Consider the following 25,858-nt stretch of genomic DNA (forward strand, 5'->3'; position numbering starts at 1 on the left):
GAAAACGAAAAAAAAAGCAATTACCGATGGGCAAAAATTACTGACTCATATTTGTCCAGAAAAGTTGTGGAAGATCCAAGCTACCCCAGAGGCTATAAACAGTCTTCAGGAGCTGGGCTTTCCTGTGCCTTTAGGGTACAAAGCACTGGGCAACGAGGAAAGCATCTCATCAAGTTAGTCCTCACTGGAAAGAGAGCAAGAGTGGAACTGGGCCTCTCCCTGGGCATTGGATCCAGTGCCAAGAAAAGTGTTTGATGGCAGAGTTTGGCAGCAGTAACGCTGATATCTAACCACAGCAGAAGACAATAACCTAGTGGCTTTATTAAACAAATATATAATGTGTGACACCTCACTTAAGCACAGTTTGGCTTCAAGTTTCTCCATTCCTGCTTCTAAGAGGCATTATCAGTTTTCATTAATTTACACTTCTTATTTCCTAAAATGCACAGGGGTCACAATGAACAAATCCAACCAATGACCTTCCCCTGCAGTAATGTGTCTCTGACAGGGGTCATTACTGCATCTTGTACGATTTTCTGGAACCTATTAAGCTCTGGCTTCCAAAGTCAGTTGTGATAAAGGATCCCGAAGGTCATTTAGTTGCATTGCAGAAGAGCATATTCTTTTAACAAACTTGGAATTTCTGCCATGGTGTTTCACTGAATAATCCACGATTAGTTGTTTGTCCTCAGAAATGCCACTGCTATCTGGACACGTAAGGCCTGCATGGCTAAGCCTTGTCTTTCTTTTGTAGGGGACATCCGAGTCCAAACCCATATCGGTCTCAGATGTTCCAAGTCTCAGCTTTATTCCTTCTGTGGCTCGCACCAAAATGTGCATGTGAAGAAAGCCTTGGCAAAGTGCACTGAACATGCTGCTTTTCATCTCACATACAGCTCAGCTTTCATAATTCAATTAAGGAACTGAAAAAATAGCGTACAGTGGGGAGCTGCTATGACACACAATTAACAATGCTTAGATTGCTCAGCAGCCAAGCTTAAAGACCCCATCCGATTTCCTTTCAAGTGTTCATCAGCTTTGGCCCCACGTTATTAGAGTGAGAGACAACAGACCATGAAAGAAAAGCCTGAAAGTATCTCAGCCCCTGCCATTCTTAAGACACAAAAGGAGTAGGTCTAGGCCCAGACTAGGATCTGGGTTCTGCCTTCAGTGTAATTCCATTAGGATCGTTCTGGATTTGATTTGATTTATTCTGAGAACAGAATTCCTGTACTTGAGGACTTCCACCTTAAACCAGAAGTTAAGTTCTGGTATACAGCTGTCAACAGAAACAGTGCTGACCTTCTCTGTCCTCACTTGACTTTATTCCCACCTTCCTGGACTTTACTGAACTTTTTTTTTCATAAAGCTCCTTATTTATTAGACTTTCTGTGAGGGTGAATAGTTAATGAATTAAATGAGCTACGCAGGGGGGAAGGCGGGCTGCACATGCACACTCACTACTGACTCAACTCCAAGACGCAATTTACTTCAACTGCTCATAATGATTTTATTCTTTTTCTAAATTAAAAATAGAATCTATTAATAAACAGGACCACAACGGGTAATAAATTGACAGATGGTTTTATACTTGACTTTGGGGGAAAATTACCATGAAAATAGCAGACGACAGCGGTATTTCAAAGACTTAAATGGAAGGGAGGACTCATGGAATCAGATACAACAGATACAGAGAGCTGCCAATAAAGGCAAAGCATCCTCTGCCAAGATCACAGCGGCTGTGGGCAGCTCACAGACTGATCTGGGAGTCCAATGGCACAAAATGTCAAGGCTGTTGTTTACAGACTGGTGCCCAAACCATGCTGTAAACCGCACTGGAAGACAGCGAATTTAATCTACTGAGCTGGTGGATCTGGCAGGAAAAAAAAAAAATGCATTTCACAACCAGTTTTTTAGGTTTCTGTTTGATCCTAAAAAATTCAAGCTCTGTTCCAGAAGAATTTTTCCTGTTGGAAGAAAAACTTCTGTACGGAAAATGAAGAAAAGGATTAAAAGGTGAAGTTTACCTTTTTCTTGAGCCATCTCCTGCAGACAGAAATAAATGACTCTGGCACCCAGACTAAAGCCAATCAGTGTGACAGGTCTCTTGCCCTAGGAACAAAGGGAAGGAGGAAAGGCCATCAAATACTGTGCTAGACCAAGAAAGAGAGTCTGGCCACGGGATCCCTGAGACCCTGACGTGCAAAGCTTCTGCTTGTGCTTTTAAATGTGAGCAATTCTGTCAATTGCAAAGGGAATATCTATCCCTAAAGTTTTGCACAGTTCCATATTCAGAGCACCTGTGTATTTTGTATTTTTTGATACTCCGAAAATCAATTGAAAGAACCCAGTGACAAGACGTTACTCAAACAGAAACAAACCAGACACTCACTGTTTTGAAATTTCCAAATGAAGTCTAATTCAAGAAGTAAAATGTTTCTGGAAATGTTTTGATAAGCAGAAAGAGAAGCTGTAATAGAAAAATATCGGTCCCCTCTAGATTTGAGACTGAATTGCAGCAGCACTGTGTGGCTGTCATAAAAATGATGTGCAGAGAGCTTTTATTTTGAATAGCCTAATAAGATTTTCTTTAAGATCAAAGAGAATTTAATCTCAACAACAATGAAAAATGGTCTTTGTATTAACTAGGGAGCAGGTGTGATGTCTAGGACTCCCTAGACATCATGCTAACTAGTTGTAGATTCTGCAGCACGCTGAAATGTGTGTTTTCACAAAAGCTAATGCTTAAAAGGCAGTAACAAATGCCACCAGGAAAACAAAGGGCTTGTATGAAATAAAGTTTATTGCCTTTCCCATGATTCTATTTTTATGAGAAATTAAGTTTGTTTCTACTCTGCTGTTTCACATTGTTATTTATGACATGCAGCTCTAGGGCCACAGCTCCCACAGGGCTCCCCTATAACACATCCCGGACTGGTGTGGCTGTGCGACTAACACGGGGCCAGCAGAAAACAGCTTTCCCCTCCATGCCAGTGATAGCCCAGCAAATAATGGCAGGCTTCTGGGGGGCAGAAATGGCTTTTGCAAACCTTCTCAGGGAGGCTTCTCAGGTCTGTCACTTCTTTCAGGTACCAGCCCACTCCACTTGTCTGTTTGGGGTATTTTATTTCACCTGTAGTTCAAGCCTGCATCCCATTTGGACACATTTCTTCTTCCTTGACAAGTCTTTAAGACCCTGCTGCTCGCTCTCCTTCCCTCCCTTTGCAGTTTGTGAATGCCCTCTGCTTTCCTCTCTCTCATTTTAGCTCATATCCTGCCTTTTGTTTCACAGGCTTCCAACAAAAGCACAGAATTACTCACCATAATTGTGCCTGTGCACCTACAAAGTACTTATTGAATCGCCTGAAGGGCAACATCCGTGTGAATCTGTGCTCATAGCCGCTTTCATATTGGTGCTTCGCAACTGCAGCAATGCAGGGAAGTGCAAGTGCATTTACCATAATGGGTCAGTATGTGCTGCCTTTGCTTGTGTGCCTGATAAAAAGACTGCGAGCTACTGAGATGCCTTCCCCACTACTTCCCCACTTTAATTCATCCCAAGAGAAGAGAGCTGTCAGAAAGTACAAACATCCAGCTCTTCTCCTTCTATTTCAAAGGATTCTGTTTGCTACCTTTCAGTGCTGGATTTTCCTCCTTAACTTCATTTGCAAGAATACTACACGGGCATTGTCATAATTATTCCACAATTAAGTCTAATGAAAGCCTGTGTAGATAGAGCTTAGGATCAATAAAAGTAGAGAGAAGCTGGATTCTTCTATTAGATTATTCTACGTGTGTTCTGGTATCATTTAGACAAAAACACGGCTCATATTGCATCTGATGCTAAAAAGTATTCTCTTATACTGTTTTGCTGTGCCTCGTAATTCTCAGTGAATACTTTTAACACTCTGTATTCTCCTTTCCACCTATCCTTACTTCTGTTCTCAGATTTTTCACTAGGCGAGTTGCCCGGCTGTTTTGTGACATGCTTAAGCTATTTATCGGTTATGACCTGGATCTCTCCTTCATTTAGGAAAGCTGTGGGTTAAATGGAACTAATCTTAGCAGCAATTCTCTGATTAACTTGGGACCTCTTACTTTTCCTCACTGAAACGGATATATGCTGGTCACCTTCACGCACCATTTTTTTCATTTTATGAATAATTTTCTTCTCCCAGGAAAGATAATATTTGATAATGGATTAGCATCACTATAAAACCTCCTCCCCGTGGGCCAGATCCCCTCCAGACACTACTCCTGGATAACTTCTAGACAATTACCTGCTGTCGACTGAGCAGTATATGTGCTAGGTGTTTGCCTACTTCAGCAGACCGATGGAGACACACGCCCCAGGGATTGTCGATGACACTGGCAACAGTCAAGAGCGAAGTTGGCCAAGTCAAGGCCGTGACAATACCTGCAACACACAAAGCAAACAGCGCCGCACAGTCACAGACCTGGGCCGCTCTTAGGAAATGTAAAAGGCAAGACAGTTCACTGAAGTTAAAAGCTAAACCTAGGACCTTTTGTTATTTTCAGTTCTTCTTTCTCAAGAGCTGATCTGAGAAATGTTTTGCTAGACTAAAGATAAGAAAGAATCTGATGTTCCGATATTGAGGCAAACAGACTCTATATATGAATGTAACTTGGACGTTTGAAAGGTTTATGTAAAGCACTAAAACAAAGGGTAATAATATAGAGAAATAAACACAGACACACGTAAAGAAGGGTGTTTCCAACTGTAATTTTAAAAGACCAAGTCAATGACACTGGGGCAGAGCAATCCAGGAAAAATTATAGGTGTGGCAGAGAAGGTTCTCAGGCAATTTTTGCAGGGCAATGCCAATATTGCCAAAGGAAATGCCTTCCCAGATATCCTCTTTGTTTAGGAAAACTACTTTAAATAAACACCAATAGTGAAACTGCACAAGAGCAGACGTGATACGATTTAGGTCCTTACCTGACAAGACAGTAAATTTTAGGGCTTCTTGTGCCATCATGTTAACAAACCCATTCAGCAGGGAATCTAAGGCGCTGCCAAGCTCCATCAAGTACTTGGATTCCCAGGCCAGACAATACTGCTCACTCGACTGCAGCAGGCTGCTCCACGGTGCTGTGAAGCTCCCTGAGAAAAGTCGCAAACATGGAATTCATGTTCAGAGAAAACACAACAATGGTTGACTCCTGGCAAGATGAATACAATAAAGAGTGAGAAAAGAACCTGCAGAGCACTGGAATGTACTCTGATACTCAGGAATCATATTTAAAAATACTGTTAGATTTCAACTCCTTTTTTTCCACTATTTTACAATAAATTTTGGCTTTGTGAATAATCCCACAGCTTTAGCTGCCTTGGCATAGGCTTCAGTATGGACAGAGATACTGCGCTCAGGCTTAGACTTTGTGACCTGTTCAATTTTCTCAGAGACTGCCAAGGCAGATGGGCATTAATACGGATTATGTCAGGCATTAAAGACATTCCTCCTATCATCAGACATCAGGCCAAGTCCTGCAGCTTCATCTTCTCATGCAGACCAAAGGAATGCCTGTCATGAAGCAGATGAAATGCTGAATGGCTGCATGGACTGAGTCCAGAGACATGGAAAACATGTGCGATCTTTTCAAAATCTACCAAAGAGCATCTTCCAAGCACTTTCGTTAGGCGGGCAAGGATTGTATTAATGGCTCGGTCTGAAAAGAAGTAATCCGCATTTGCAGATCCAGACTGCAATTATTTTTATTTTGCCATCTAACTTAGCCTCTCTGGCTTACTCTTTTTTTCCCTCCAGAGGCTAATCAAAAGTAGTGCCTGAATATTTGAGAAAGAATGGATAACTTACACTGTGCAAGTCTAACTTTTGCCTGAAAGAACAATTTTTAAGCCACACTCTCTCCTGTTCCTCTTAGTTAACTAGACCCCTTCCCAAATTGTTCCTTCTCCAAACAATGCATGGCAAGTTGAAGAAGCTGCTGACCAAAGTGGCATGCGTGAGCCCCGTGCCAGATCTCACGACAATATTCTGTCAGGTTTGTGGACATACAAATAGGCAGCTAGTGAGAGGTCAAAAATCACAATGTGTTCTGTAAAAATCCTGTCCTCAATCCCTCTGTGTTAAAGAGCCATGCAAGTGTGTAAATAGACAGGCACAGCCGTAAGGAAGAAAACGCATGACAATTTTAGTTTTGTTTTTTTTTAAACATTATAGCAGATCGCTTCTTATGGAAGAAGAATGCATGTCATTTGTAACTCCCTTTTAAGGGCAAACAGACACCAAAATGTTCCTGAAGTTTGTAAATTCGTTTTTATAACAGTGCCTGGGAGCCCTCCAATGCCAAGGATTTGGATCCCTGGCAAGAAGACAATGAGAAAAGCAAAAGCACAGTACTGCAAAGTGAAAATAACCTTACTCTGACAGCAAGCTGCAATCCAGCAAGCAACAGGACAGACATTAATGATATCCAATGTTAATTATGATGCTTCTGAATAAATTGGCAGCTGTTCAGTCAGGTTGCTGAACAGAGCAGACAGTTGACACATTTTATATGACAAGCTATACTAGAAACTAAAACACTACAAACTTTTCAAGGCTGTCTGTAAGTTCACTTCCTTAGTGTTCTGCTTAAGGGGATTTACTCGACACAACTTTCTTGCCAATAAACTCATTAGATTCCAAGAAAACAACATTTTCTGTTAATTCCTGGAGGATAAACATAAGGTCTCAGAGGTAGGTGAGACACTGAGTACTAGTGGTGGAAGTCATCAGCCCCAACCAGACCCTTCCTAACAAAATCGGACAAGATTTACTAACAGAAACAGTCCAGGCTCCTCTCAATTTCTTCATCTTGCTCTTACCATATTTGCCAGCGCACAGCCATCCAGTAATCGCTATGGTGATATGAAGCTGCTTTCCTTCAGTAAGTGGGAGGAATTCAAATTCTTCTATGGCGCCCACACGCTTCTTCATCTTGTATCCTACGCACAACAAGACAGAAACACAAATCTCAGAAATCGCACAGCAAGGACAGACTCTGCTAACAGTAGAAGTTGATAGGAGATTACTTGGGTCTTGGATAGGGTTTTTTCCTTTACAAACCCCTCAGCAAGACCATGCATTACTTGGTATGGAGCCAATATGATCCTTCTGAGCTTATGTGACCTGTGTGAATCCCAGCAGAAGGCTTTTTTTGCTGCAGACCAGACATCAGCTGTAACAGCCACTGCTCTTCATAGCAGCATCTTTCTAATCCAGAGCAGGAAGCTTTCATTTCTTTCACTTAGCTGCATATCAAATACTATTTCCCGGCTTGGTCATCAAGGGCTACACAGTGTCTTAGGCAGCCTTGAAATAAAAGTCAGTTCGAAGTTATCAGATCACACTTTGAATCGCTTCCCTTGCTCGTCAGAGCAGTCATTAGCTCTGCATTTTAGAACACGATCCTGTGCCCCAGTAGCTGAGCAACATGCAGTCACTCTCTTACCAGTAAGGCCAGCTCCAGCGGCTCCAAAAAGGGATGCCATGACAGCAATTCCAGCAGTTGAACCTAAAGCAGCTGCCCCTGCGCTTCCAATAACAGTAGCAGCTCCAGCAGCAACCAGAGGGGCAGCAAGACCCCCTGTCAAGCCTGAAGAGGGAACAAGTGAGATCACCAGTCTAGTACCACGCACAAAAAACAAGCAGTCATTTCCCTGTGCCGCCTGAGTAGTGCTAATGCTACCGAGAGTATAAATGGTGGCCTATTTTGCATCACCAATAAAGGGGGCTTTCTGAGACCACCCCCAGGCCCTGAATCTCTGCACTGACTGACTTCAGTAAATATGAAGAATAATTTAAAAGTCAAAGGAAGAATGGGTAAGCTATGCCCTACTTGCTTAGGACACACTGATATAGTCACGTATTACTCTGAATTTGGAGTTGAAGATGTAATCATTTTATAACACAGGAGTATAAGAGGGGAAACCATCTTTTAAGGATGACAACCTCAGTTTAGTATTTTCCCCAGCTGACAACTTAGTTTTGTGATTTTACTTCATGGTGTGTACACACCAATGCTCCTTAACAAGCCAGCTCTGAGTGAGCTAGAGCGCGTCCCAGAAAAACATCGTCTGAAATTCTCAGTCTCCTCTTTAGCATCTTTACACTGACCCTCCACCATGCATTGAGAAGTGCTCCATCAAAGCCAACGGGTTTTCACTAGAATGACTTTTTCAGCTAATTCTTTCAGTTTTCTTTTTGTGTGGCTGAAGATACTTTCCATGCCTTTGAGTATTTTTTGGATTTTGTTTTGTTTTGTATCTGAAGTGACGTACTACCTTTAGACTGGCAAAGAAAAGTAATGAACACTTCAAAATTACAGCCTGGACTAAGAGGTATGTTGGCTTCTGTTGCTAAATGTGCAAGTCAGAACCCCCCTCCCTGCCCCTAGTGCTGCACATGCAATTCAGGAGCAAGCCTCTGAAATGCCCAGAGCAGCCTCACCGATCACTGTTCCACCCCCGACGGTTGCCAAGCCGATCAGCAGGTATCTCTTCAGCTTCTTTCTTCTTTCCTTCTTTTTTCTTGAAACTTCTGCAGTTCTGCAAGGGAATTAGAAGCACAAAAGCCGATGAAAAAGCCTGACAGTTAACAATGCTGCATCAAAATCTGCTTACATTCTTCTCAACGTCATTTTCCTACTGGGAACAGTAAAAAGTACCATGCAGGTGTGGACTGGGATAACACATTCAGATTTATGAGGATGGACATAAAGCCAAAGATTTAAATTGAAATAACTGAATTGCTTAGTAAAGCTAACAGATGTTACTTACTCAGAAAACACTTCCTAATAGGAGTGAAGCTTGTAAAAAAAAAAAAAGAAACAAAGTAAGAAACATTTCAATAACTATATACTGCCTCTGTGTCTTAAAATCTATTGCTGTTCTTAGAAGATGGAAACCAGTTTTGCATTATGCAGTTAATTCTCTGTGTCTAATGGAGAAGAACTGGTTCCTACATATGTGATGTATTGGCAGACTGCATTGGAGAGACTTTCACCTCTAGGCTGCAGACAACCTGCCAGGCTAATTTGACCCCTTTTAACTAGTTATTAGTTGTGAGATGCTGCAAAGTCTGGTCAGACTGAAGGCATGCATACAAAAAGAAGGCAGACAGTGAAAGCTGATGGGTTCGGCTCATGACTTCTGCCTTCAGGGAAAGAGCTTGACAAAAAGGAATGGTCTGTTGCTACCAGAGAGGGGAATTCCAGATCCTGCACCCTCCAGATCCTCTCAGACACAAGTCTATTTCTAAGAATTCAGGGCTGCAAAAAAAAAAGACATTTGGTCTGATTATGCATAAATTACTGTAACAAAGATGTTAACCTTTCTGATCACTGCACCGTGCAATTTGCAGTGCTCTGCCCAGTGCCAGCGAGGGATTCCCTACTGCCAGCAGGAGCAGCGTGTTCCTCCTGAACCAAACTAGTCACACGCCAATATTTACCACGTCACGCCCCATCCCCACTGCACTCTGTCAGCATGTGCAGGAGCAAGATTTTACCTTGGGGACAAACAGCAGGGATGCTAAGACTGGGTTATCTCAGAGCAGCACCGATGCAGATCGGACATCACTGGGGTGATCTGCAGAACAGACACAAGGCAGTTCTCCCCTCCTTCATTTATCATTAAAGTCACAGGCTGCTCCTGCCGAAAGCTCACCCAGTACATAGCTGCGTGACAGATGGGAACTGCTTGATGTTCATTAAAAGAAAACCCTGAGTGCAGACAGGACTTTGAGCAGCAGTTGTGATATCATCAAGCCGGAGGGTAACTGCCACGACTGCCAGCTCTCACTTTTTAGGGCACAGCCTGCTGATCAGTTCCTTGAGGCTGTGAGTGTATTGGATCAGGGCTGGATGCAAGTACAGCAGGTTAAATAACGTCTGTGTCATGTCAATCCGACACCATTGTATGTAGACCTTTGGCACTGATCAGGTATTCCTAAATGAAAGCAACCCTGCAAATGTAAATGATTACTGTTGTAATCACCTACGCACCGATAACATTTTTTTTTCTAATGGTGCAGTTCTGTGAAGCTTTCTGTTTTGGGTTGAGCAACAGAGCATCAAGAAATCTACATAAAATCCACCACGACTTTTACCCCTTATATTATATACCACACTTGTCCTAGAGACCCTATTACAGAAATAAAGTAAATTCTTCTTCCCTCTGACTGGTGCAGCTCTCCAATACACCTGGGACCATTCTGCTGAACGCTGAAGGCCACTGTCAGCTAGACCTAAGAGCTGCTGTGTTTGATCTGGACTAAAGGCCAGATTCTCCAACTGTTCATAAACAAACCAAACAATGTTAGTATAAAAAAAAATAATTAGAATTTGACCCTGAATTCCCTGGCACATTAGAGGACATAAAGCACGTAAGAGGACATAAAAAAGCATCCACCTTCTCCTTTTAGGAGCAAGAACTAAAATTAAATTAGGCTAAAACCACAAGAAAGCCAAGTGGAAGTACGATAAGTTGTTTCTACTACTAAAGAGAATAGGGGTAATTTGTGCTAACAAACAACGAGACAGAAGCAAGTTATTTTTCAACAGCATTCTTGATATTCAGCCGCTCTCTAATTACACATCACAATATAATAATATGGTAGTTATTAAGCACAGTCATTAGTTCATTTGTCTGTGTGCATTTAAGGTACACTTTAACAAGCTTATCAGAAACAGGCAAATAAACCTAAAAGGAACAAATCACTTATTAGGCACTACTTTCTCCTTCTCTCCTCTGTCTTTGGTTTATCTCTTACAAGAAATACTTTCAATTTCAGAGGAAAGTGTGAGAAACAGAGGATACTGGAATAAATTGTTTACAGAGCGAGTTTCATTCCAGCCTGCTTACGCAGTGGTTAATCTGGGCCTTGAAACATGAGAACTTATCTTGCTTCCAAACTTGGATATTTTCTCTCTTAATCGTAACCTAATTGTGGATTTTCATTATCCATATAATTGCCTAATCCTTCCTGGAACCCTCTAAGCGCTCTGTAATTTTGATAAAGACAATTTTAGACGAGTCCCAAACAATATGCAGCTTTGTAAAACACAGCAGGAGGAGAAAGAAGCACAGTGGGTGAAATCCCTGCATTGCCAAAGTCAATGGCAGAATTTCTACTGCCTTGCACGGCACGGAGATTTTGTCTCTACAGTGATCCCCCAGAAAACATCGTGCGTTACCTCCACTCGCACATTTTGCAGTTGCAAGCAGAGCTGTCTGCAGAGAACAACAGCGCAGCCTGCGGTGGCTTACATCTTTTGCAATTTGTGTATAACCAAGTGCACTTTCTGTGACGCCATGGTCAAACCAGGATTTGGATACGCACTCATCTGTGCATGCGGTCACCAGTCTGAACGCCTGGCTCTGGAAAAAATCCCTTCTGGAGTTCTTCAGACAGGTGCTGCTGATACCTAAGTTGGCAATATCCAGCAGTTTCCGTTACACACAGGCATTCACCAGCTTTTGTAGTCAATGGGTAGCCTTGGGCTGCAAACAGTAAGACCAAGAGAGCTGAAACGTGGCTAACCTGCATTTAGCTGCAATTTGGAACAATTTGGGTTACGCTCATAGAAAGACAGTTTGCAGTATGTCCTGGCTGAAGACAGTAAGCAAACCTACACGGAACTTTTACCTGGCATTGCTTTCTGTACGTAACTGCTGCCAACTGCCTGTGACAGTCGCTTTCCTAATAGCTTCTGCATTACAGTTGTCACTTGATTACCAGGCTCCTTTTCTCCACTATTGCCATTCACTGCCTCTTCTGATACTTCTCTGCCCTCACTGATCTTGGATTTGCAGCTTCTTGCCTGAACCACAGATCAGGTTTAGAGAAATGTTATAGGTAGGATTACAGATATTTTCCAATGATGAAAAGCAGCACGAGTACAAGTTAGCGAGCAACTGGTATCCTATTTTCCAGTTTCTCACAGAACTGTGTACCAAAGAGAGGTTCATACCTGCAAGTCAGAACACGTTTGGCACCAGGAAGATGGATTTAAGTGTTTGGAGCATTGTCCTAGAGACTACCGTACTGAACATGTAACTTCGCACCTGCTGGGCCACAGGCCAACCTGTCCACAGTAGCAAAGGCAAGAGCAAAAGCTTCTGTTGCAAGTATCAATTAAAAATGCCTAAGCAGAAGGTGCCAAAAACCTACGTGGTAGTTACTGCTGTTCCAAAACCTCTTGCAGTGGATGATCAGAGCTGGAAGGATACTAAGCAGAGCTGCTGTATACCCCTCCGCCCCAAATCTGTGAGGTCAAAGCAGCGATGAGATTATATTCCCTTTCCTTTCCCAATTGTGCCCTAGCTCTAAAACGAACAAAGGGTCATCACTGCCCTACAAATCTCAGCGCTGTGCTAGTTTTAGTACTGCAACAATGAATGTGTTTGCACTGCAGTCTTGGGCTGCTCTCATTGTGAAGGTTTTATTTTCCTGCTTTTATCTAACAGTTATTTCCATGGCTGCAAGGTGGGCCTCTAAACAAAGAGCAAGGTTGAACTCTATGCCTTTTGCCACACCAGGTAAGCACAAAAGCCGCCGAGCCAGCTACAGCATTTAAAAGCCACACTCGTAAATACGCAGTGCAGTTTTGCAGTCACTCCTGCCACTATCAGACAAACTGCTATCTTTTGGGGCTGCACTACAGTCCATTTCAGGAGCCACAGGCCAGATGACAGAGAATTAGGTACTAGAGCACCATTTTAGCAAATGCCGCCCCACCCTCAGATGTGTGTTGTCCCACGCTGCATGCCCAGGATGGAGTTTATTTTCACAACCCATGGCAAAACAGTGCCCATTAGCATCAACCCTTGCTCCTGCATGGTGAAACGGTGTTCTGTTTAGCAGTACATGATCTTTGAGATTATTTTGACTTTCCCTTTTTACAGTGCGCTATAAAGTTAAGCTTTATTTAAATAAAGCCGTAATGGAAAGATACCTGTCACATGCTGAACGCCATGGGGATGTCTGAACATGTACTGCGTCAGAGACATCGATTAAGGTATTTATTAGCGCTCGGGTTAATCTCAGAACGTGTTTGCTGAGTTGACAAATACAAATATTCAACAGTTACTTGAAAGTCCACTACAAACATTTACACTGTTTTATATATGGCTAAACCTTCATACAGTTCATGCCTCGCAAGCAAAGTAAAAAATATTACTCTGCATATAATGCCAACTTTCTGGCTGTTTTGCATGTGAGAGCTTGCAATTAATAGGCTTAATCTCACATTAACAACACAGAATTAGGAGTCAGGCATTCAATGGTCCACAGGTATCTAAAGATGGCAGATGGTTGCCCTCAGAGATCTATCTTCAGCAGGAGTTAGCTGTCTCTTAAATGGGCACAGAGGACAGATCCATAGCAAATCAGCAGCTGAGGATCGAATCCTGAAATCGTATATAAATTTCATTCTGCATGAAGCATTATTGCAGAGATGTGAGTTAGGCTGAAATTAAACAACGAGAAACAGCCTGGCTTTAGGGCTCAGGTCCTTCATTTGTTCACATTGACCAGTCCCCTTCTATTAAGGAGAGTAAGGAAAAAAATCCAAATTCTGTGCCTGGTCACCAAGCATCCAGCCTGATTGCCTTTCAGCTTTACGGTTCCTTCAGGAGGGTCCAATCCATCTGTAAACCTGTTTGGTTCTATCTGAGGAATACTGGGCCAAGAGATAAGAAATCATTATGATGCATTTAAGCATAATCTACAGTCTAGGAGACAAAACTGAAACAAGGACATGAGGCAGTTTGGTGCAGAGTAGCTCTAATCAGCTTGCAAGGTTGGGTTGCAACTCTGATTTTAACAGTGCTGAGCTTTCTTGGTTCTCGGTGCAGTCGAAGTGCTGTGAGGGCTCTGCAACTCTAATCAAGCCATAAATGATTAAGTTAAGAACCACGGGGAGAACGATCAGAGACTGAACTTTGGCACAATAATTGATTCTAGACTTTCAAGCACCAGCAGTGTTTTTTCATCCCATAGCCAACTCAGTTGTTCTTACTCTGACTCTTCCTCTTTTTGTTCCTTCAGGCTCTCAAGCAGCGATTCCTCCAGGGCCTCCAGCTCCTCCAAGGGGATTCTCAGCAGCCAGATGATGCGGCAGATCAACACTCTTGCTCGAGCATCATAGTACCCTTAAACACAAGGAAGCCCAGGAAATCAATCAGTTTTCATCACACCAGATTAAATAGCAAGTGGTACGCCCAGCTGTGCTAGAGAAACGTATCCCACGCAAGCACAGCTCCAACCCTCGGGCCCTCTTTTATCTTTCATGTATTTAAAACTATTATTATCTAGAAAAGAGAGCTCAGTGTGGAAAATCCTCTCCCCTGCAAACCTCATCCTGTCAGCAGAGAGTCACTGTCCCTGGTGGTTGTGGTTTAAGCCAGCAGGCAGCTCAGCACCACACAGGCATTCGCTCACTGCCCCCAAGTGGGATCGAGGAAAGAATGGGAAAAAAGGTAAAACTCGTGGGTTGAGATAAAGACAGCTTAATAGGACAGAAAAAGAAGGGAAAAATAGTAGTAATAATGATAAAAAAATATACAAAATAAGTGACGCACAATGCAACTACTTACCACCTGCCGACTGATGCCCACCCAGACCCCGAGCAGCAGCCTCTCCCCCCCCCAGCCAACTCCCACCATTTATTGCTCTGCGTGACGCTGCACGGTGGGGGACGTCCCTTTGGCCAGTTGGGCTCAGCTGTCCTGGCTGTCCCCTCCCAGCTCCTGGCGCACCCCCGGACTCCTCGGTGGCAGGGCAGCGCAAGGAGCTGAAAGGTCCTTGCCTCTGGGTAAGCACCGCTCTGCAACCACTAAGCCGTCTGCGTGCCACCCACATTATTCTCATCCTACATCCCAGACACAGCACCGTACCAGCTCCTAAAAAGAAAATTAACTCTGTCCCAGCTGAAACCAGGACTCAGGTAATTGCCAATAAGGCAGATCTCAAATCTTTTGGTCTTCTTCTCCAACAGAGGCCTTTTGGCTTTGGAGAGACCAGATCTCTCTTCTCAACATCGAAATGCTGCAGCAAGACCAGTCCTGGCTGGCGATATCAAACTTGTTATGCGGCACAGAACATCTCAGGTATGCACTGGTGCAAGATACATCGTATTGTACAAATGCACCTTCATACAAAAGCTTCACGTTTAATCGATCTTGTTGGCAGCAAGCGGGACTTTGGAGTTTTGAACCACCCACCGGAGCACCTAGAAGCATGGGGTGGCTTCAGTCCCCGTGCACCACTGACGATTGCTCGCATTTACACTTCACTGCACGAGATGCAGGAGTGGACATTGCACTAAAACAACATGTGATATGAGGAATGATTACTCCCAGGCTTAAAATTATGTGTACTTAAAAATAAATAAATAAATAAAAAAACAAACAATAAAAAAACACAAACAGTATTTTAAATTTAATAGATTTTAAAATGTTGTGTGCCAACTCTTTCGTTTTTTAATGTGTTTCTCTCAGTAGCATCTGCTGCTTGCTGACAGCAAGCTTTTGTAAAGGGTTCTTGGTGCACTCCAGGATGGAAAACACAATAGTTTTTCTGGGGTTGGGTAAAGATACTGGTAGGACACAACTACAAAGAAGAGTTCTGATATCTGCTGCACATAGACCAAATACGGCCTTCGGCAATTTGTTAAGGTTATTTATTTGTTACCACCAGTACCAAGATACCAAAATACTTCAGGAAGCTTTAATCAGGCCACTTTTAAAATTTGTGCTGAGTTGAGAAATAAGGCTAGGATTTATCTTCACTTCATCCCTGACATGTGCCACATCGTGCAAGTCCGAGCAGGTGTCTTAACGAGCAGCCTTCCTGCTCCCTGCCTCCTAATGCACAACTTCGCTTTCTACTTAGCAAGCCTGGCAGTAAGTCAGCAAGGCTTGAAAATATATTTGTTTTAAATTCCAGCTTACCAAAATAAGCAATTTTGCAATAACTGACGTGTCAATTTTCCATTAAAAATAAAACAAGAACAAAAGCAGTACTTTGTTCTCAACTGAAACAGGCTCATCAACAACCAGCGAGTGCTTTCCTGCATGAATACGCTACAACACTGGGATTTTAAAAAATGCAGGTTGTAATAATAAACAGGCTTCTTTTAAAAAAAGAAGATTTTGTTCCAAAGGCAGTCTTTATTTCATGATTTTTATCAGACTAATCAATTTACGGATTGTAAACCAGAATTTTGTTTTATGTGTATATAAATAAAGCCACATTCACTCAAAATAGGCTTCACGCTAAACACACTAGAATCTATTCCCTGAATATTTTTTTTTCCTTTTAGGCAACAAGCGATACGCAGATTTGTTGGGCTGAAATTTTCATAACAGCTTCACTGCCTTCCTAAAGGAAGAAGAGGTCACCTGCACCCCTAGAAGGGCTGGAGAAAAAACCCTCCCATCCAGGTATTTAACTTCAAAACGTTTCTATCAACATATACAATTGTATGCCAATACATAATACGTGAAGCTAAGGAGCTGAACGGTTGTTCAATTTTTAATGGGTATTATTAATCATTCCTGTTATAATAATTGCCTTTCCTGTAGCGGACATAGGGAAAGAGCATTTGCTGCTTTTGCTAGAAATGAAGCTAGGATAAAGTCGGACGGGCTGGTACCCTGAGCTTTTTGAGCATTGTAAAGTATCAGATATGAACTCACCGATATTATTCTTACAAAGAACAAAAGCTGAACAAACTTACCATCTCTAAGAGAGAAGGACAAAAGATCCTAAAAAGAGAAAAAAGAATATTCCAGTTAAAAGTGAAGAAGTATGCCTAGATGTCTTAAAAGGGAGGCATGAAAACCGATTGGACTATGATTTAATTACTGCAGCATGTCCACTCCTAAATGTGGCATGACAGCAAACTGTAATTGAATGGAGCAGAAGAGAGCAAAGCCAAATGCTTCCAGCACAAAATTGTGCCTACGCAGGTACAAATGGCTGGAGAAGTAGATCAGCACAGGATGGGAGGGCGGCACCTGCTTGGTACACGCTGAAGTAGACCGTATTTTTTGTTATTAGCACTTGTGTTGCAACTGGAAGCCCCACGATTACACAGGACTTCAACGTTTGGAGAAACCAGGCTCTAAGCCTCTCCTACTGCTCTAACGTCTTCTGCTCTTCTAGTCACATACGCTATATTTTCAACAGGAATAGGTTTGAATGCTACTCAGATGGATCACTGGCCCCTATTCTCTTTTGTGTTTTGGGAATCCGTAGCTCTAGGCAGTAAGGCTGAACTGGCATGAAGTTCTTTTGGATTAAGCACTCAAAAACAGAAATCTCAGAATTTATCTGTACAAAGATTGAGGGACTGTGTTGGCTTTTCTTCGGGAAAAAAAAAGGAAAAACAGATCAATCCAATAGAAGGCTTCTGTGGACACATCCATGAAAAAAGAGGTCAGTGTTCCCTAGATGAGAAGTCCTAATGAACAAGGTAGTGTTTTTACTCCTATGTTCTCCTCTTTTATTGTCACTGAATAACTGCATAAAGTTTAAGTTCTTTATGTAACTACAACATAGCTCAGTCTAGCTACTTCCCTCTCCTGCACACACAAAAGTGCAGCTGAATTTTACAGAGAATCTTCAGCCCTTTGGGAACACAAAAAGTACAGCCAAAGATGTAGGATGCTGCCAAGGAGTTTATGATTATTAGTCCCATAAGCCCCTAAGGAAAATTTGTATCATAAAAATGTCTCTAATCATTTCCCTACTGCACGAGAAGCGCAGAGCAGAGAACGAGCCATCCTTAACCTAGTCCTACCAGAACAGAAGCTAACTGTAGGTATTACCCAGTCCAAAGGAAGTGTCTGGACTCTGAATATCATTTTAACATGAGGGGAGTCTACTATTTCATAAAGGAGAAAAGAGAATTTCCACAGGACCAGAGAAAGCAGAAGACCAGGGCAGCTGGCCATATGCATCAGACTGGATGCTTTTTCACAAGGTACAGCCCTAAAACCTTTGCTCCATCGCTGACGAATGTTTACACACACAACAGCTTTCCACAGACGTGTTGCTCAGGCGCCTGCAGGCACACAACTGGCGGAGTGCTCTTCTGCTAAATCCCTGGGTGGCTGCTCCCAGCCACAGAGAAAGCCTGCCTTTGTTTTCCTGCCCTGCAAGCATCTCCAGAAGGTTCTGCTGAGCTGGGCTCAGCACACAGCAGTCACCACCGCACCTTCACCCTGCATCCCAGCGGTCAGAGCACTCACCCTTGAAAAGGAAAGTCCTGCCTTATCTCCAGTCTACGAATAACCACTGTAATTTAAGTTAGGCACCGAATCAGGTCTCCCCTGCTCCCCTCAGTCACCCCACTGCAGAAGAAAAAGGGCCCAGCCACAATTACTATTCTGTGCATGCACACTGCTGCCCCGGCTGTCATTTTCTCCAGACTAACGCAGGCAGCCTCCTGAAGAGGGCTGCATTTTGTGCAGAGCCCTTTTATAGGCAGTAAATGGTCCCCGTGTACCGCAACGGGAGCCACAGGTCAGGGCCCAGGCTCCCTACAGGCCACCCAGCGTACAAGGTGGCACCCAGTGTCAGAGAAACTCCTTCAGAAATCCTGCCTAAGCATTTAGGGACGTGTAGTTCAAAAGGTGAGAGATGGATGCGGGTAATCAGGTGATAAACAAACTACTCTTCGATTGCATCAGTGACCATTAGCATACTCAACTCTTCCTAATTGCTTAAGGCTTTGCACGTACTGCTGTGTAGTCATCTGGAATCCAATCAGCACTGATTAGATTAGTTTACAAGTTCTCTCTCTCTGTCTCTCTGCAGTTGTTGTGATGTTTCAATCTCATTTTGAGGCAGAGGTGATTTTAATTTCTCTGTGGACTCACAAGACTACCCCACACACATGAAGGACTGAAACCTTACGAAGACAGGAAGACAATCTTTATTTGGAGTCTTTGCCATCTTTTTTAATGCACTGCTACAAGTTCAAAGCTAATTTCCTCAACAACAGAGAGTTTCCAATCCGCACTGCAGTGCCTCTGTGTGTGGAGAAAAACAAACAAACAAACAAACAAACAAAAACCACAGGGCAAAAACCATAGGGCATTCTAAATGTGTTCAGAGAAAAAAAAAATCGTAAGAACTTTCAATGTTTTCTCACCCATCATGAGGAAACAAAAGTGGGCAAAGTCAACTTCTTTCCCTTCCTTTTGTTGTCACTAAATGCAAATAGAAGACGTATTCCTAACCGACAGGAATCACTGCCTTCTCCTACCACACCCACAACCTGTTTGTTACAACTCCTGTTGTCTAGAAAGGATTCAATTAGCCAGCATTTGCATGGATTAGTCACCTGCAATGAATGCAAACAAAGACAAAAATCCACAGGCCTCATATATCCGATGAATCAATGGTGAGCTCACCTCCCATCTCCTGGCCATGCATCATCCCCTCAGCACCCCTGAGGTGGAGGGCGTTCAGAAATGCAGGCAGCAGTGCTGGCAGGGCCCTGCCCCTGAACACACCGAACAATTCCACTGTGTTCTTGTAATAAGCAGGTAAATAAAAGCAGCTGAATGTAACGAAGCAATACCACCATAAAGCAACACAGGAAGAATTACCAAAGCTTTGTCCCACAGCGTGTTGATTTTCAGGTAACGAGGAAAAAGCTTATCTCAGCGGGGTACCTTTAGGTTTACAACGACACCCTGCAAGAGTCTTGTGCCTTGCTCCGCGACAACTTTTAATTGTGTATCTCCTTTGACAGAACGGATCACCTTGCATGTACACACATGACTGCCTGAGATCCAGCTGGTGAGGCATTAGACTGATAACTACTCCTGATCTTTGCTTTCAACTAACCAAAGAATTGTTATCTGCGGCTTCTGTGTTCCACTTGGAACCACGATAAGTACCTCAGTTCTCGTAAGATATTGCACAATCCCCCTGACCCAGAGCCCCTTTTGTAAAAGGACATGGAGCCCTCATGCAGGATAAGCTCTAAGCAAGCACAAGTTAATTTTTGCCAAAATTTCACCCTTAATAAACTCGCAGCAATGCAGAAAGATGTGCATTGCTCTAAAGAATTCATCCTGGGGTAGACAGAACTAGGGAAAAAAGCCTGGGAACCACCAGGCCATCTAGACACAGGAAGAACCAAGAATAGATTTATTCTGAGCAAACAACATCAAAAGAGCTTTTAAAGATCTGTCCTAGCTGATTAATTAGGCTTAAGGTTCTCTGCCACTACACTCAGATTGCTACGCTATTTTGAGCCTTGTAACACAGGGATGTTTGGAGCAGAACCTTTTAAGGGCTGCCTAGAAGACACAAAAGAAGGCTGAGATAATGGGAGTTGGTCGTGACCGAGGAAGATCCCTCCCATCATATCTTTACTTACACAGCCTTGCTCTTGCATCTCCTGTTCCATCAGGCTGTCATTGCTGAAGGTGAGTGTGTGATAACCATTACTCACCGCCAGCGTACTGTCTGCTCTCAGGACGCCTCACCACTTCCTTGTGTGCGGCGAAGGGCGCTAGGGGACCGTGGCCATAGCGTGCGTGGCAGCAGCAGCTCTTCGCCCTCCGAGGCATACATAACGTGAGAATGAATGAGGAGATATCTTCCACAGCTGAGACTCTGAAGCAAAGGTGAATGCCACCGAAACGCGTTGTCTCTTATCTTTGCATCAGATTTAACATCAGCACATTACGGCTTCAGTCTCAATAACACTTTATCGATGAAAGAAAGAAGCACCTGCAACTTTTCTCCTTCCAGCCAAAGCTGACTCTGGAGAAAAGACTCTGGGAACTGTGCTCTTTGGATCACCCTCCGTGCTGCAGAACATTAGTTCTGCCTGTACTAGCAGTCTTTCTGCCTGGTTCTCATGTAAGTAGAGGTGTTTTGTATTACAGGGCAAGGAACCTTAAGCTGTGTAAAAGTTGGAGGATCTGGCCCCCTACACTCATGCTACCCATGCATATACACATTCCTCTGCTACTACAACATCCCCCTCATTCAGAGTAGGGTGAAGGATAAACATACAAAAAATCGGGCCTATCGTGTTCAGCGTTTCACCGAAATCCGTAGAATGTCTGCATGAATCAAAAATACTGCAAGAGTACAGTCGAAGCAAAAAGGCTGACAGATCTCTGTAGAGCAAAGGCATCAAAGACAAAACGTTAATTCAGCAGGAACTGCATCTCACGGTCACCACTTCCACGAGCTGTTAATGGATAGAGAGATTGCCAGCCACGCAGAGCCACACAGAAGTCTATGCGCATCAGAAACCCCAGTTTTACTTCCCTGACTGTACAAGCAGAACTTCCACTGCAAACAGACGCGTAGGAAAAATCTTCTTTGCAAAAGCAAACAAGGGCAAGGGCAACGCATGGACTTACTTGGATAATGACAACAGGATTATCTTTCAAGATGGGGTCCTTCAGCAAAAGCTGGGCAAAAGTTTCTGTGCCCTCACCTCCTAAGCCACTGGCAAATGCTGTCATGGCAGGTAAGACAGCATCAGGCAGGTCCAGCCATTTCACCAAACCATCTATGAATTCCACCCTGAAGGAGCTGCAAGGCAACAGAGGCAGTTAAGGCCCTGTAACTGGATGTTTTTGCAAGCTTTCGGTGGTCCCTGCTTTCAAATGCTGATCTATGGCTGTTCACACAACAATCAAAGCATCCTAAGAAGCCAACAGAAGGTGAGCTTCTCACAAACAAGCTTGCTAAACAAAGAAGCGATCAGAATGAGGGCAGACCTTTCTTCAAGACATGCTTTGAAGTTTGCTGCATTAAGGGATGCAATTTGTGCTGAAGTATAGAAGTCTTAAAAGGTGTAAGAGAAAGTCCGTATGATTAAGGAAATGGTTGAAAAAACACCTAATGTCAACGTGCCCTTTACATTTCAACAGGCTTCAGAAGAACACCGGCAAGGAAATGGCAGGAAAACATCGATGCCAGCGATCAGCCTGAAGAGCGGTCAGATCTCGCAGTTTTGGGTCACCTTCCCTAATTTGAGCATTCATCTTTGTGAAGAGACCCAGAGCCAAAAGGATCTTCATATCCCATACCTTTGGGAGATCCCAAGCCCACTGGTAATAGAAAAACTGCCAGTGATTAAACCAGCCTATCACTACAATTCAGAGATCTCTCTCCCAGCACTTGGAAGCAGAAATGCTGGATGCACCAACATGTGCTTAACCCCTTCTTCTTTTTTTTAACTCAATCCATCCCACTTGCAACACAGACACCGACACCAGCTTGGTCTGAGCTGCTACCCAAAAGCCACCTCCTTTGCTCGTCCCCTTGCACCCACGTGTAGTACCTTTGCTCTTTTTCGGGGAACAGCCATGCTAAGGATATCCCACAAAGCGCTGCGTAAGCGAATCTTCCTGGTTCCCCCAGCTGCCGGCTCAGAAGCACACACGATTCCTTTTCGCCTGCCTGCTCAGCCCCACTATGCTGTTTCGAGGTCCAGCTTTTCCACCTCTCTTCTGTAGCCATTTCTACCTGCAAGTTCAAAGAAGAAAAAGGAAGAAAAACAAAAAAAAAAACATATCAATTGAAAACCAGGAAGCAAGGAGACAAAAAAGCTTTTTCACTGCCACACTTGCTGGTGTAGAGTAAGCAGGCCTGTCAAGGTCCAGCTGGTGCATCCCGCTGCAACGTGATGCTGTGACCAAAGTCTACAACAGGAGGCCTTCTGTTCACCAGCTCTTAAATTTTTGCACAAAATGAGCTGACAATACGTCCCACAGCAAAACGAGAAGTCCGCTTCAAGGTGCAAAGAGACTGGGCTCCACTCAGGCATATTATTCACGTGTTTGCTGCAAAAATGGCACGTAGAATAAAAGGTCTGCACTTTGTGCAGGGACCAGTAGGGCTGCCTGGGAAATAATTTGCCTCTCTCCTCCTCAACCCAAACCGCTCCTCTGTTCATTTTCCTGATGGTGTTAGGAAAGTTGAGTCCAGCCACAGCCTCTGATTAGAAAGACTTTTAATGAGACTACTTATTTCCCATGGCCATTGCTTTGCTTATAATATTCTCTGAACTGTACAACCTACCACTGCGTTTCCCAAAACATAACATGCCCACGCCACATGGACCTTGAGCTGGGCCAAAATATTAGCTTTGAGAGCACAGAAGCGTTTGCACCTTTGGATTACGAGCTTCCAGCCGAACTGCTCAGAACTGCTCCCAGGAGCCCCCCTCGTTACACAGGGAGGCCTGGCTGATAACGCAGGCAGCTAACTGAGGTGACTGAAATCAGGCAGACACGACAACGTTTCGCGACTTAATGTAGGTAAGAGCCTGCTCCAGACCTCACTTACATCGCTGGAACGTTCTACTGACCTCACCAGAACCTGATCAGCTTCCCAAGGGCAAAGCGTGCATTTTGCTTTATGCTTGCTCTTGAGATGCCTCCTTTCTTCTCAACCCTGGCAAAACGAAGGGGACTAAATGGGAATTAGGAGCTAGAGTCCTAGAATAAAGAAGTGCACCAGAGGAGCAGCTCCTCTTACAGACTTTATTACGTCTGTGCTATCTGTCATGGTCTTCCAGAACTGTCTCGCCTTCCCGCTCACGGATATATTTGAGGCAATTCCTACTTCCCAAGGCGTGCGCTATTTAACTGCTGGTGCATACACGCGATGGAGATTCACCACTCGAGGGCTGATGACTACCGCAGCTCTCACACCGCTGTCCCCGGGAGAGCTCAGCCCCCCAGCAACACCCATCTCCTGCTGCCATCTGGGGCCTGAGCACACAGGTCCGCGGCATCCTGGTGTGTTTCCACGGAAACATCACATTCCAGCAACACGGGAGCACGAAGTCCACAGGGATAAATGAACCGTGTTATTTCCACACCGATCGGAGAAGGGAACGGCCAGATTATGCTTGCCCAAGGAGAGTGGTGCCTGGGATCGGGGCCAGGCCCTCCACCGTACCGGCCCCACCACATAGCAGCAGCTGTACCCACAGAACTGCAGCCCTGGGGGTGAGCAGGATGCGTCCCCTACCCCAGATCCCAAGACTTCCTTTTATTACCTCAGGAGCTCCAAAGTCCTCGTTTGGATGCCCAAAATCCATTTCACATCACTCACTAAGTTCTGATCCTCCCAAAACATCCAGAGCCTGACCTGCCAACCAATTTGCCCAGGAATAATCTATCATAAAGTATCGGTAACTTCACAAACAATAATTTGGCATGCCAACTCGCTCCCGGGCACAGATGTATTAACTTAGTACGGGAACCAGCATTGAAAATAAAATTCCCTTCGCTGCTGTGATAGATTTCTTGATTTGTTAAGAAGCCAAACCAGCAACCTGCAGAATATTTTATCTAGCCCTAAAGTTCCTGAGATGTTCATAGACACCATGAGGATGTCCTTAAGGAAAAAATTAACAACAGATCTGAGGAAGAGGTAAGAGTATCCAGATGGCTCTGAGACAAGAAAAAAAGAGCAGCGATCCTTTTTCCACCCCTATCCTTGCTTTGGTTTAAGATGTGGCAGATTGACCCTCATTCCAGCATCACAAACGTGTAACTCAACTGTAAAGAGGTGCCTGGATGTTTGGGTTGGGGGCTACACCAGACTCATGGGCACACCCAGGGTTACACAGAATTTTAATCTAGTAGCCACAGGCTCAGATGAAAAGTAAAGCATCTATAAAGAATCCAGAAAATAGCACAACTGCACAGCTTAACCTTATTTCCCAATAATACAAAGAGGTGATCAGTTATGGAGTGACACCATAAAGTTGTCTTCTTGCAGGCAATTTTGTTTCTATTATGCAACAAATAATTTGTGATGCTGAGTATCTAGAAGACCCCGAGAAACTTTTGGAAAGACTTTTCTCTGCCATCTCATCTAGAAATGTGAGCTCTGAAGATGCTCTGATCGAGACACTGGATGTGCGCCCCTCGCACAGGTATCGATTTTGTCAAAAACATTGAGGAAAATGGGCTTGGTTTTTCACATGGCAGTATAAAAATAGGAACGTGATTTAGTACAAACACTTGGCCCAGGAAGTTTTGCCACTAAATTCAAGAAGAGGGAATCAAGACCTGAGCTAGAAACATACGCTGAAAGTTATTTACAGCTTGTGACACTGGAATTCAGGTCTCTGTCTTGAACAATGCGATGCAGCAATCTGTAGCATTTCCATAATCTGAACTGTCATTTGAAAGAGAAATTTTTATCGCTTCCAGTGCTTACTTTCAACACAAAGCCCTTTGTTTTCTTGAGAGGTGGCGTATTTTATATAGTGCTTCCTGCAATCCTATGGGGAAAGTAAAAAGATAATCCTTCTGTGGGCCTAAAACTGTACAGCAGAGGCACGCTCTCCACAGCCAGAGGTAGTACAGCAACGCTGGCATCACATTTGTTCTAAACCACAGCAGAAGCAGCATGTTAATCTTCAAGACCCTCAAAAGTTTACTGGGCATCTCGACAACTTCAAGGAAGTAGTTGTCAACAATTCTTCAGACGGGGCTGGCCAAAAGGTCCCTGACAGAGGCACATCAGAGGGCCCAACTACACAGACACCCCAAGACTGCAGAAACATTTACGCAGACGTGTTTTCTTGGGAACTTGTGTGGGGCTCCAGAACCACACCTGCTGGCAGCACCACGGCCTTCGCTTTTAGCCCATCAATACTACCTACAAATGTGGAAGGCAATTAATCCAGTCCTGGATAAAACTGCTTCTCACCTCACAACACGTGAAGGCAACACAGGCCGCTGCCGTGGAGACGTGTCCTAAATAAACGTAAATCAGAGATTAGAGACAGAGGGCAGGGGGACAGGGGCATGGCAAAG

At 43.8% G+C, this 25,858-nt stretch overlaps 1 protein-coding gene across 12 annotated transcripts in view; it reads right to left on the reverse strand.

The window, feature by feature from the left end:
- Positions 1-25,858, reverse strand: part of TMCO4 (transmembrane and coiled-coil domains 4) — a 49,291-nt gene that overhangs the window by 22,123 nt on the left and 1,310 nt on the right. For 8 of the 12 annotated variants that reach the window (XR_013941328.1, XR_013941329.1, XR_013941330.1 and 5 more), the window contains exons 2-12: positions 25,752-25,798; positions 22,360-22,544; positions 21,431-21,605; positions 16,771-16,798; positions 14,050-14,182; positions 8,478-8,575; positions 7,480-7,623; positions 6,854-6,973; positions 4,961-5,125; positions 4,281-4,417; positions 2,028-2,112 (exon numbers count right to left, since the gene is read on the reverse strand). Coding sequence is in view for 7 of the 12 variants with exons in the window: in XM_080563874.1 (XP_080420000.1) it covers positions 2,028-2,112; positions 4,281-4,417; positions 4,961-5,125; positions 6,854-6,973; positions 7,480-7,623; positions 8,478-8,575; positions 14,050-14,182; positions 16,771-16,798; positions 21,431-21,605; positions 22,360-22,538 (1,264 nt within the window). In the remaining 5 variants the exon portion in view is untranslated. The remainder of the gene's footprint in view (positions 1-2,027; positions 2,113-4,280; positions 4,418-4,960; positions 5,126-6,853; positions 6,974-7,479; positions 7,624-8,477; positions 8,576-14,049; positions 14,183-16,770; positions 16,799-21,430; positions 21,606-22,359; positions 22,545-25,751; positions 25,799-25,858) is intronic. The other 4 variants (XM_080563871.1, XM_080563872.1, XM_080563873.1 and 1 more) reach the window with 3 other exon arrangements.

Source organism: Anser brachyrhynchus, assembly GCF_964034855.1.
Source record: "Anser brachyrhynchus genome assembly, chromosome: 21".
In the NCBI taxonomy this organism is placed as follows: domain Eukaryota; kingdom Metazoa; phylum Chordata; class Aves; order Anseriformes; family Anatidae; genus Anser; species Anser brachyrhynchus.